General features: G+C 39.8%; 1 protein-coding gene across 1 annotated transcript in view; it reads left to right on the top strand.

Annotated features, from left to right (window-relative positions):
- Window positions 1-10947, top strand: part of LOC104965408 (serine/threonine-protein kinase BRSK2-like) — a 33736-nt gene extending 22789 nt beyond the window's left edge. The window contains exon 6 of the mRNA XM_010794362.1: window positions 10858-10947. Within this exon, the coding sequence (XP_010792664.1) occupies window positions 10858-10947 (90 nt within the window). The remainder of the gene's footprint in view (window positions 1-10857) is intronic.
- Window positions 10948-14111: the final 3164 nt, after the last annotated feature.

Consider the following 14111-nt stretch of genomic DNA (forward strand, 5'->3'; position numbering starts at 1 on the left):
CTGAGGTACCAGTATACCATGGTACATACTATGGTACACTATGGTAACATTTCCTATGGGTTATTGGTTATGCCATGTAACTTTCTGATTTTTATGATTATTGAAATGTATACAGTTTTCTGGTTTCCATATGGTGAAGTCTCTTATTTCCCCCAAAATGCACCCCAAATTGAATGCATTTTCGGCGTCCAACCAATTTTAAAAAAAAATCTTAACGGGGGAGCATGCCCCCCGTACCCCCTATGGTTGAGGTCCACCCCCATTAAAATATATTCACAAGGGCAGGTTCTAAATAGATTTGCAAATTCTTTAAATATAACCATGTCATATGTTTTATTTTTGGCAGTAGATTAAATAGAGGGCTATCACTTGGGAGCAACGCTGTAAATATTGACCAAATAAATCCAGCAAAAAGGCACAAAAAACTGGTAGTGGCCTGGCTGGGTGTATATTCTGGCCTGATTTAATTGTCAGTCCGGCCGATTGACGCTGACACCAAATATGCCCAGCGTACCTTTGTGAACTGCGTTATGCTGCGTAATCACAACGAACGCAAATGCGAATATTCTAACCGATTGGAGTTCACCGCAGCTGGCTGTGTTTACTCTGTCATTCCAACAGGAACGCGCTGGAAAGGGGGGGCGGGCTTTATATCCCATGTAAATATGTGGTGAAACCAACCTACGACAAAATGAACCTATTTTACTGTGATTTAATTGTAATACACGTTTCAAAATGATGCCGAAGTAACTAAATACTGATAAGCGGTTAGTAAAAACCAAGCTGTCCTAGTCCAGGATTCAGACATATTGCACTTCATTTATTGTCTTGGTTGTTCTGTTGGCTTATATCTTATTGGTCAATAAGGTTTTCAATTGTTTTTTCCCTTTTGAAACAGATGTTCAGTTATGTTAAAGTCTTGATTGCACTTCAAATCTAAAGTTTACATTTTAATTGTTTTGGCACTGACTTTTCCTTTTGATGTTTTATGTTTAAACTTAGTTATGTTTTACTCCCTTTTCATTGTTTATTGATGTTACATCACTCGCTTAGTGCTACCTAAAACAGAAAGGAATTTTATATACTGAAGAACTGTGCTTTGAATATTTTATTCAAGAGAGTGCATTTACTTTGGTGAAGAAACCAGTGTTTAACCGTTTGGTGTAGGACCTACTTAAATTGGAACACTGAGGAAGCCATATCAAAATTCCTGTTGAATTGTTTCATTCAGGGCTTCATTGCAGAATTAAAACCAGCTTTGAAATGGTATTTTGGTCTGTTACCTCCTTTTTATTTAGTTTTTGTTACCTTGGTAGGTGGTTGTACTCGTTAAGTAATTGAAAAAAACCTAATAAACCGACATGAAAAAATATCGTGATAAATATCGTCTATCGTGATATTGCTTAAAAATATTGTGATATTATATTTTTCAATATCGCCCACCCCTACCCTGAGTTATTTTTTTAAGTACAGTGAGCTTTTCTAAAATATACAGTAAAGAGACAAACACCATCATTATAGGATAATACTATATGACTTTGAGCCAAATACTTGTTTTTGGGCTGTATAAAATAAATTGACTATGAAACAGTTTGCCTGATTTAAGAGTACTGGCACCTTTTTTAATTCCAATTCAAGGCACTGGGTGGTAACTAAGTATGACTTAAGACTTTGATTATATTTCACATCATTAATCCAAATCAGCAAAGACATGACATTTGTGGACAAATACATTTAATTAAAGTCAATGTTTCAGTTATTTCAGTGTAGCTAATGTAATTTCACTACAAACTCCTGGTCCTCAACCTATAAAGCCCTCCCCACCATACTGGCCCCCCTACCTCACTGACTCCTCTTTCCTCTACCAACCACCCCAGTCCCTCAAGATCCACCTCAGCCGGTTTGCTCTCAATCCCAAGGCCAAACTCCGGAGCTTCCGGGACAGAGCCTTCTCTGTGGCACCCCGAAGCTCTGGAACTCCCTCTGACTCTCCCCCGAGACCTCCGTGAGTCTGGATTCTCCCTCACCCTGTTCCAGTCCGTCTCCAAAACCCACCTCTTCAACTCTGCTTATCCTTAAACCCGCCCCTCCCCTCCGAACAACATCCTCCGACTGCTTTTCTGTTTTTGATTTTGTTTTTGTTTTTGTTTGTGTTTTTGTTCCTTGTTTTGTTTTCGACCTGACTCATAATGTAAAGCGTCTTTGGGTCTAAGAAAAGCGCTATAATAATCGCCCATTTATTATTATTATTATTATTATTATTAAATAAATGTTGTGGAGTAAAAGTACACCATTTACCTCTGAATTGGAGTGAAGTAGAAGTACAAAGTAGCATAACATGGAAATACTCAAGTAAAGTACCTCAAAATGCTCGCTTGAGTAAATGTACTTAGTGACTTTACACCTCTGCATTCAGGGCAACACTGACTCAGCTGTGATCTTCTTGTTTGGCTGTTTTTCTCCTGTCTACGGGTGTCAGACCTGCATGTCTCCACTAACTTCCCTACAACGTTGGCCACAAACCTGCCACAGTCCCACGCTTCAAAAAATCTTATAGCCAGAGATAAAGTATTTTTATTAGCTGTGTCATGGTGATCAGCTCAGTAGTAAATTAGCCTGATAATCCTACTTCAGTTGTGGCCTTACTCCCTGTACACTGCTTCCTCCATCTCTGCATTTGTGAGTGCTCTGTGAGGCAGCTAATTGGGCCCGAGTAACAGACTGCACACTGACCCCGCCTTCTTTTCTTTCTTCCATCCCTCTTTCTTACTAATTTCACTCCATTGTCATGTCTACGCTGGTATGCCATATGCAGGACATTATGCTGTGTTGGTGGCATCTGTCTCTTTCTGTGTGTGTGGGAAAACATTATAGGGAAAACAAATTTATCAAGAAAAAATGTAGAGATATAAACCTACTACTTAGAGCACAATCATAGTGTAGTGCAGTGTTTAAAGGTCGACCAACAGCCGGGTCATGCGCATGAGACAATGTTTGTCAAACTGAGTAACACCAATTGGTTTCATCCCAATGATTTCCTGGCTTTTTATTTTGGGGACCAATGAGTTGTTATTTTTCATGAAATATCTCAATATAAATATGGCAGCACTCGTTGTGCTTGTGATCCTATGACTTTTTCAAAGGTAAACATACTTTCATATATGGCCACATAACCTATATGACTGACACTATTCTCATTACAGTGATACTACTGACGACTAATATGGTGATCATGGTAGAACGTGTTCTGAGTGCCTGATAAAAAGAAAAACCTGTTTATACAATTTCTTATTGAAGTCACAACTCTACTCTAGTCATAATAGTAAAGGTTGTCATTTAAAGGCCTGTTGATATAATATGTAATGTACAAATGTAGTTCTCAGGACAATGAAAGGGTTAGATTGCTAAGGTAAAAAAACAAAACAAATTAATTGTATCTCTGTGGTGCTCTCAAGGCAAGGCAAGGCAATGCAAGGCAAGGCAAGGCAAGGCAAGGCAAGGCAATTTTATCTATATAGCACCTTTCAGCACGCGACAATTCAAAGTGCTTTACAAAATAAAAACAAAAGACATTTAAGAACAAATACAGCATAAACACATTATTAAATGGCATTTAAAAACAGGCATAAAAAAGCAAAGATAATGAAATAAATAAATAAACACAGCAAGTACAGAATACATGAATAAAAGGCATACTGCAGTGTGAGTATGAGCAGCTCAATTAAAAGCAGCGGCAAAGAGATATTTTTTTAGTCTGGATTTGAAAATAGGAAGTGTTTCAGAGGACGTGCACGATTCGGTCAGTTTGTTCCAGATTGTCGGGGCATAATAGCTAAACGCTGCTTTTCCATGTTTAGTTCTTATTCTTGGAACAGAGAGCAGACCCGACCCAGAGGACCTGAGACTCCTGGATGGTTCATAGTTATGCAGGAGATTGTTTATATACCTCGGTCCTAAGTCATAAGTCATTTAAAAACTAGCAATAGTATTTTAAAATCAATTATTTGGTCGACTGGAAGCCAATGTAAAGACTTCAGAATCGGACCGATGTGATCCACTCTTTTAGTGTTTGTGAGGACTCGAGCAGCAGCGTTCTGATGGATTTTTTTGTGAGCCCTGTGAATAAACTATTACAGTAGTCGAGTCTACTGAAGATGAAAGCATGGACAAGCTTTTCTAAGTCCTGTTGTGACATTAGTTTTTTAATCCTAGATATGTTCTTCAGGTGATAGTATGCAGACCTAATAACTGTTGTAATGTGACAGTTAAAATTCAGGTCTGAGTCCATCACTACACCCAGATTTCTAACTTTATGAGTTACTTTGTAGTCTGCCGACTGAAGCTCTGCGATTACTTTTAATCGGTCCTTCTTTGCTCCAAAAACAAGGATCTCAGTTTTTTGTTTGTTCAATTGGAGAAAGTTCTGAGTCATCCAGTGATGTGCTCAATGCACTTGCTCAATGTTCTAATCAGAGAGTAGTCTCCCGGTGTAATTTTAAAATAAATCTGGGTGTCGTCTGCATAGATGTGGTAGCTTAGATCACTGTTTTTAATAATTTGAGAGATCGCAATCTTGGGGCGTCTCTGACCAGAGCTTCGCGACTCGGTGCTGTCGACCGAGCCGACATTTGCCCCGGACGACCGGAACAGCGGACCTGAGCCTCGACTGCCGGCCCCCGCCCCCCAACGATACGCAGATGAGACGTCATTCAATCCGATGCAGGTGGAAACGACGGACGGCCTGTTACCTGCAAAAATCACATCAACAACGGGAAGGACAAGCCGAAGCGAGAGTAAAACGAAGAAGGACTCTGGCGGCCATCACCGACGAAGTAAAAGTACAATGGCCGTGCGATGATACTTGCCAATAAATATGACTCGTTACGCAGGGCGAAACAAAACTTGCGACGGGTCGGACGGTTACTGTAATCAATAGAGGCCGATCGGGATAGCGTCCAGTCGTTTATTAAATATTACTATGTGACAACATGTGATGTCCGTCGCATGGCTACTGCCCCTGCCCCACGGATCCGTGTATCGTTCCTTCCCCCCCCCGGGGCGGAGACCGGGACCAGGACACAATGCTTAGATTCTCTATCGTGATGTACCCCCGCACCGGGATTCCTCAGGCCCCGAGGGTACGTGACGCCCCCACCGCCCCGAGGCGATGGGCAGCCGCGCGGGGCGGAGGGTCGAGACGACTCTGTTCAACAGTTATACTTCAGTCTAACTTTTGCGGTTTATTTTAACGTAAATACGGGTAGTAGGCGGTCGACCCTTATAAATGGGTATCTTTTACGCCATTGAATTGGTACTTGCACAACGATATCGTTGCGGGAAAAACAGTATGAGAGCAAGGAGGAATATCTTACTCTCCTGATATAACCTCTCTCTATCTACTTTACCATATACCTCTACTATCTCTTCTCCTCTCTATTCTTGTCTATACAATATCTAATCACATTGTAGAACCCTCTTTGTTTCTAGAAACCTACTGACTCGAGTGCAACTCCTGCATATACGTACACACGTCCAATGCAGGCCAAACCTTCTTTTCTACCTGGTGAGCCTTTACTCTCTTCCATCAAGGCGCACAGATAAAATACATCTGTTAATATACAAGTGACTTTTCTGTAATGTCTAATAGCCTATCTCTCTTCTATCGTTCTAAACTGGATTTTGTTTGTGTGTCAGATTGTGGTGTTCATAAAATTTGTCGGTAGAGAATCGCTATAAAATTTGAAGTACGTTATAGACGTGTGGAATATAGTATACTTTTCGACTCTCAGGTGTCTAATATTACCATATTCCAAGTAGGGCACGCTAGTTTTGAGTTGCCAAGTACATACTATTATTTATCTTGTAACACGGAACTTTTAGATATCGCCCATGTAAAATTGGGGCAACCGCCAAAATCCATAGTCGCGGAGACCCGGCCAAGATCAAATTGTTGAGAACCAGAATGTCTCAACCATTGTACTCTGGGTAAAATATCCATTTTATATTTTACATAAAATTTAAATATAATAAATATAATAAATTTATATTTATATTATTTAATTACCTTTATTATGTGGCCGTTTATAAAATAATATTAATGGAACCACACACCACACACATATCGATAACGAATAGACTAATTACAATAAAGTATACTTTTCCAGGTACCAATATCATACGTCATCAAGTATTGATGTAGAAAACTTTGGTTGGCAAACTTTTAACCCAATTTTTACCCCTCGTTCGATACCATATTTATCATTTGTATTTACCAATACTTTCTCTCTGACGGACACCGTTCTACCGCGCGTTCACGTGGCAGGGCCCAGAGGTTAACCGTCGTCGCCGTCCCACCCAGTAAATCACCCAAATATATATGGATACGAAAGATGATATACCGCGACGAGAGGACTCTTTGGGCCCTTGGGCAAGGCAGAGACAATTAGCCACGGGGCCTTGGTACTACTTAGCTGGTTTGCATGGGCCGGAGTGAAGAGTGACGTAGATTAGCTGGTTCATCACTTTACCTCTTTATTGTCATACATGTTTTTACTTACGTCAAATTTAGATTTTATTAATTCTTAAATAAATTACACCAGTGTGTAGGGTCCCCACGGTGTNTAGTACATTCAACAAAACACCATTTAATTTCGGGTTAAAATGGGTTGTAACTGCGTTACTGAGCATTGTAACGGGTAATATATTACCCACATTTCATTAGTAATGCGTTACATTACTTCGTTACAGCAAAAAGTAATATATTACTGTAACTCCGTTACTTTTGTAACGCGTTACACCCAACACTGACCAGGAGACAGCGGTTGGTACTCTGGTGCAGTTATGGTCAAGGCATTTGACGTACTTGAACCGAAATGTCTACATGCATAGCAGAAGATGGCCTCTTTTTTACATGAATATTCCATCCAATCTCTGTTTTTAAACCATGAGTTGCAAAATGAGCGCCTTACCCCGCTGTACAGGCGAGTTGGTTACTTTTTTAAATATACCTGGGCAGGCTCTGTTTTGCCGAGGTCCTCTGGCACTTGCAGGCCGCCGAGGGGTGGCTGTGTTTGGGGCAACGAAGACGGCTGCGGCTGCTCCGCCTCCTTGGGCGAGGCGGGCAAAGCCGGCGAGTCGGGCGGGAGGACGTTAGTGTCCATGACAGTGGCCGCGGGTAACGTAATGTCCCCATGATCTGAACTGTTATTACCTGCAGTAGATGCAGTGTTACTGTTGGCGATAAGGGCTGGTTGTTTTGACTATATTATTATTATTATTATTATTATTATTATTATTATTATTATTATTATTACTACAATTATTATTATTGTTATTATAGATGTAATATTTTTCACTTTAGATTTTTTTTTTTTTCACTTTTAATTTTTCAAATGAGAGTGCATAAAGACTCAACTGAGGGTGCAATGCACCCTTATGCACCCCCGTAGAACCGGGCCTGCATCGAAGACACACTATTTTGGTAGGAATGAGCTATAAGAGCCTCTTTAAAAGTATACATCTTGAAGACATCAATGTGTCTTATGCGTGACAGCAGCACCATTCATGTAATGCTGCACGGCATGCGTTATATTTTGCCTATATGCAGTTCCCCTTTTCATTTGGGATTGGCTTATAAAGACTATGGTTTAGGTGTCAACAGAAAGTTTCCAATTTGGACTTGAGTCAGACTTTATAGCTAATACCAAGACTGTGACTCAAACTGCTGCACAAAGTTTTAAGAAGCGTTGCTTACAGAGGTCACTGATCTCTGCAGTTTCCAAATCTGAACGCAACTGAATACCTTTGGTTGATTTTGGAGCAATGTATTGGACAGCAATATCCATCACCATCATTAGAACAACTAAATGTGGGAATTTTGAAAGAATTATGTACATCTCCCCAGTAGGTTTTAAAGACATTTAAGTGGTTGTTTTTTCTGTTAATGTTGTGAATATAGACTAAAATGAGCTGCAATGGGCCAAACTGCTGTGTATCAGGGCAAAGATGTCCATGTCCAATCATTAAAACCACTTAAAAAATACTTCTAATGTTGCTTGTCCATTTTTCTTATTGGTGCAGCTCCTGCTTGTATAACTGCTAAACATAATCTGCTTTAAATAGCGGGGAAACATCCAAAGCAGGAACTGGCTGTGAAATATAATCGGCACCGCAAAGATTTTTGGCTGATGTTGACGAAAACTGCTCCAGAAAAACTCATATTTTGATGAGTGCTTTGCTTAAAAGTGGTGCATTTGATGCTGATCCAAGGAGAAGCATTTCAGATCAGAGCAGATAGAACAGAGCCAGGTCGTTTTGTCTTCACTCAGCAGTTGGACTGCACTGCTGGAGAGAAGTGGTCAGCTCAGCTTTTTCCGGATTGTTTGTGTGTGTCCTTAAACTTATCAGATCCGCAAAAATGCAATCACAGCATGGTGCTGTGTTCAGCAAAAAAAAGATGTATTTTCTTGGCCATTTCCTCCGTAAAACGTCATAACATTGTGTGGGTTTACAATCACGTGGTGGATCGACCAACATACATAGATGTCTTTAGAATATCTAAAAAAAATGCTTTAATTATTGATAAATATTATGCTAATCAATTCACCTCCTAACTGGATTGCTTTTTGTAAACTGGAGTTAGGCAACACACACACACACACACACACACACACACACACACACACACACACACACACATTCACAAACCAAGGATATGGAAGTGGAGCATTCAAATCAAATTATTTTTTAATCGTCACCCACATGTACTCCCTTGCTCAGGAGACCCAATAGGCAAACTGATACCTCTCAAAGTACCACTTTACACTCCGTAGTTTGTCCAATCTGGGACGTGAACCAGCGACCTTCTGGTTCCCAAACTAAGTCCCATCCATCATCCCTCCCCTCTGCTGTATCAGCAGTGCGTTTTGATGCAACATCAGCCATGTCTCTTCTCATTCACAGAAAACATCTGAGCAGGGGACAGTTGTCTGTCATTTTCTCCAACCTGTTAATGGAGATGTGTTTCAACAAAGAAGTTGTGTTTTTGGATCAGTCGCTGTTTTGTTTGTCTGTTTAAAAGCAGGATAATAAGGAACTACTGGCAGATTTTAATCCAACGGTGTTAAAAGGTGTTGTACTGGCCAAGGAAGCACCCATGTCATTTTGGAGTGAGTCCTAATCACATCACAGGTCCCCGCTCTCTGAATGTCCTGCTAGTTTTTATCTTGGATACCACTTTTTGTTCTTGACAGACATACAGCGATCTATGCTCGGTATATGAGAGAAATGAGATGACCCTGTTTCATAAAATGTAAGCGCCAAACCAGGCACCAGAGTCATTTTCTATCCCTGTGCCTCTGTGATCCCCTGAAGCTGTGCGAAAGAGATTAGCTAAATTCATCTACTTCACAGAGTTTTGTTTTACCCACGGGCCTAAGGGCTGGAGATTACTTGTGAAATTAAACTTTTTTTTTTCATACTTCCCCATGCCAACGATGCCTTTGATGTCAGTTTCAGTGATAACAGTTTGCTATCTTTAACCCAAATCCAATGTCTCTTATCATCATCACCATCATCATCTTTTCCTTTCTGGTTATCTCTGTGTCTCTCTCTTCCAATATCTTTCATTCCTAATTTTCAGTTTATTGCGTGCAACGTGTAAACATAGTCGAACTGGGGAAATAATAAAGTAATATCATGAATGCACATGAAGTATATACAGCATGTGTTCCTGTTTGCTGCTGCCAGCATCTCTGTCTCGTATTTATTCCCCACGCGAGCCCATGTGATCCTGGATGAGAGTTGGCATCGCGCTGATTTTTTGTGTGCAAACGCCTGGTTGTCATGGCAACGCCTCTCAATGCGAGCATGCCTACCAATCCTTGACTGGTTGTTGTGTACATGTCCAGAACAAAAGGCAATGGAGGAAAAAAAATAGAAAAACACATGGAAAAAAGGACGAGAACCAGTCAAATAAAATTGCAGAAGGCTCGCTGCTCTCTGCCTGTCAGGATGAATTTTTTGCAAGAGCTTTGAAGATTAACTTAAAACAAGCGCGCACACACAGTCAGAGGTTTTGGTATATGTATTGTGTGTGTGTGTGTGTGTGTGTGTGTGTGTGTGTGTGTGTGTGTGTGTGTGTGTGTGTGTGGATGCTCTACCCAGAAGCACTTCCTTCAAATCCCATTACACACATCTCCAGCCCCCCCTCCCAAAACATCGAGAGGATCCAGTCCCCACAGCTAAGACAGTTGGTATGGAAACGGATCAGTAAAGCCCCAAATCTCTCTTTTTTAACGACTCATTACCAATCGCTACTGCGATTAATGTCAATGCTTCCTCGCTATGGCAGAGAGAACACGGCCGCCCAAATCGCTGCAGGGAAGAAGAGGAATGTGTGAATTGGTTGGTGAGCACAGTGGTAATCATCCTGTTTGCTTGCCCCCTCCTCTGTAATATTTCAATTTCCTCTCCTAGTTTATCTGACTTCCTTCTTCTTGCAATCCCTTTATAATGCTGCTGTTAGACGCCTTTACTGCCACAGAGAAAACATAATGAAGCACCTTGCTTTGCATCTGAAACACACTTCTAGAGATACAATAACACGAGGGTTTAAATGGAGCATGGGGTCCCATTCTGACGTTTGGCATTTCACACCCTGTGAAATCCAAAATGAAAAGGCAGTGAAGCATCAACAAAAGCAAAAGGCCACATGTAATGGTAGATTGGGCGGAAAACACACACAGAGAGTTGATTCTACATAAAAAAGATCACAGTTTTTTGTATCGCTCTGAGAAGCAGAGTCCCTGCAGAGAGCTCTTGCTTCCTGATCTGCTTTCTCTCTCATCTCACTGACAGCAGCAGTTCAGAGATGGAGACATCAGGAGGGTGGCGGAGGAGGAGAGGAAACACACTGAGGGTGGAGCACAAAAAGGGGAGAGCACATGATGAAAGGGATGGAGCTAAGTGTCCTTAGAGTCGGTGATGTTACAGCAGCTAATCCTCAACCTGGCTGAATAATCGGGCTTGAGAGAGTCGGTTTTTGAGATGTAACTGTGGCCTCAAAACACAATCAGTTGTTCTGTCGGCTAGGAGACCCTATAAGCAGAATAAGAGAAGAGATAAAAACCTGTGACAAATACTGACATATTTATATAATATTCTATCCCGATTTATTATCAACTACTGAACTATTGTTAAATAAATTTCAGCTCTGTGAGGCTGTTTTCAGGCACAGCAGCTGTTTGGACCTAAATGCTAATCACAAAATATTTACAATGACAATGCTAACATGCTGGTGTTTAGCAGGTATAGCATGTATTAGCTTAGCGTGTTAGCATAGTGACATTCGCTTAGCTCTAAACACAACGTACAGCTGAGGATGATGGGAAGGTCATTAGGTCTCTAGGTATATGTTTAACTCTCATTTATGAAAGACAAAGACTTTAAGAATAATTGATTAAATAAGAGATAAATGTTTGAGCCAAAATTTGAGATCACCAATTTGAACCTCATGGTGGCACTAAAAGGATATGTGAATACTGCATCAGTATGTGTATCGTCCTCTGGCAACCAAGAATGGCTGTACAAAAATGCCATGGCAACCCATCCCATATTATTAAGATATATTTTGGTCTAGACAAAAGTGGTGGACAAACTAACAGACATCCATCGAGCATTGCTGCTAGCTTGGATTAAAATGCAATAAAACACAAATCGGATGTTTCAGCTCAGTCATCATTGAGTCATTGCCATTGATTAGCAGTTATGTTAAGTCACCCAAATAAATGTATATCAGAGAACAGTGCACAATACCTTGTGTTATAAATAGATCTGGAGGAAGGTCTTTGTGTCCTCCTCGGTTAAAGGACACAATGACTGGTACTTTTCCGCTGGCTACTGAGGCTCTTAAGCAGCACACAGAGCAATATGTTTCTCATCTGGGTGTTACTGAGGAACAATTCAATTAAGTATTTTATTGTTCCATCCACCTAAGGAGTTCACTATAACAATTACAAACAAGAACCTGACTAGATTGCGTTGGTTGTCTGAATATGTGTTCTAACGGATTTTTTGTTGTGGTTCATTTTTGAGAAAGTTCATGGAGGCTAAGACAGACAGGATCCCTTTATGCTTGATTTCTGTATTTCACAATGCATCTTTTGAAATGTACACTTCTATGGACAAACAAAAACATTATATCTGTGACTGTTTCTTATGATTTTTCTTATAATTATAAAGGTTAATACTATTTTATGGTTAACCTTGAAAGGTATCTAAATGCTTCAGCATGCCTTGACCATGACATTAAATAATAAGGAGAAAATCCCTGAATCCCCTACCATCATTATCAAGAAAGCTTTTTCAGAAGATCGCATGCTTTTGGTCATTAATACAATAAGAGATATATCAATATCATTACAAATAGACACCCCCAGTACAAATACAATACATCTCTGCTATGGCAACCGTCATAAGGATGTTTTTTTGTGAATTAGGGGGAAAAGAACGGTGGGGTGAAGATGTACCCATCATCATCCTCCGGGGTGCAGAGCGGCTTATCATTTATCATTAGCTGGCAGGATGTTACTCAGAGAAAACATCCACCATGAAGAATGCATTCTGTCTGTGTCTGATAACAAAACAGAAATCTAAATCTGTGAATCAAAACTCTGTGGACCGTCTGATCATGTTCATTTATTATAATAAAACGAATTTTAAAAATCATGTCAGTGTCATGTTGTTTTCTTTTGTGTTCAAATGAATAATTTACTATAAATAAGTGTCTTTTTTCTTTGAATAAAATGAAGACTTTTATGTTGGGAATGTTGAGTTGTACTGGGAATTGAGCCCAATACTACACTGCCACCTAGTGATGGAAAAACACATCACCATAATGCAGCTTGCAAATTGTATTCATTACAATTGGACTTTTAATGGAAAGGCTTTTAAGAAGATTGTACTTTGGTCTTAGGCAAAACACAAATGGTTGAGTGTTTTTATTTTTCTCCTGAGAGAACAAAATGTCTGAAACTCCAAAATGAGCAGCAACAAAACATCAACACTGTCTTTGAGTATACATGCTTAATCTTGGGTTTGTTTTGGATGATTATGGATTGAAGTACTAGACTGGACAAGTAAAATATACTTCTTTGTATGTGATTTTAGAGCTTTCTTTCTATTTTATAGGAATAATGTTGTGAAATTCAGCATTTTCTTTTATTTAAAAGCCTAATTTATTTTTCAAGTGCTTGTCATGTGACCCGATGATTTCAAATCGTTCATTATTCGAATATAGGAATAGTAGATAGGATTACTTAAAAATATAGTACCTTATATTTCATATTTTTTCCCTTTATTCCCTTGCGGTTTATTCTTAAAAACCCTTACCCTTACCCACCCCCCATTTTCCCTCTGCTGGTCTATGGCCTTAACGGGGTAGCCTACAGAGTCGCTTAGATAAGCGGGGGAGTGCATCTGACGAAGAGATAGGTTGTTGTGCTCCCTATCTCTGTTTCTTATCCTATATCTAATAGAACTGCTCGGGTCTTGATATAGATTGAGTAGGGAAGTTCATGAGATCTTTCTAGAGGGTTATCAAGAATAACTTTTTATCCAATGACCTTTTCCCTCTCTGTCTGTATCTATATTCTCTTGTTCCTATTAACCCAGTATAATGTATTATCTCTTCGATTTACACACGGCATCTATTGCACGTCTGTCCGTCCTGGGAGAGGGTTCCCTCCTCTGTTGCTCTCCCTGAGGTTTCTCCCATTTTTCCCATTTTTCCCTTTAAACTGTGGGTTTTCTCTGGAAGTTTTTCCTTGTACGATGTGAGGGTCTAAGGATAGAGGGTGTCGTTTTTCTCATACTGATATTCTGAACAATCTGTGCTGTTGTATTTGCTGTAAAATGTCTCTACTGTAGGCTATTTTTATTATATGTACAGCACTTTGGCTCGACCAAAAATCGTTTATAAATGTGCTATATAAATAAAACTTGATTTGATTTGATTTGAAATAAATGCAGAATTGTAATTCCAAGTATGACACCTGTTGTTGTTAGATTTTAGTACAAATGTACTTCATATGAGTATTTTATTACCAAATCAT

Source organism: Notothenia coriiceps, unplaced genomic scaffold (genome assembly GCF_000735185.1).
Source record: "Notothenia coriiceps isolate Sejong01 unplaced genomic scaffold, NC01 NC01_scaffold00037244, whole genome shotgun sequence".
Lineage (NCBI taxonomy): Eukaryota > Metazoa > Chordata > Actinopteri > Perciformes > Nototheniidae > Notothenia > Notothenia coriiceps.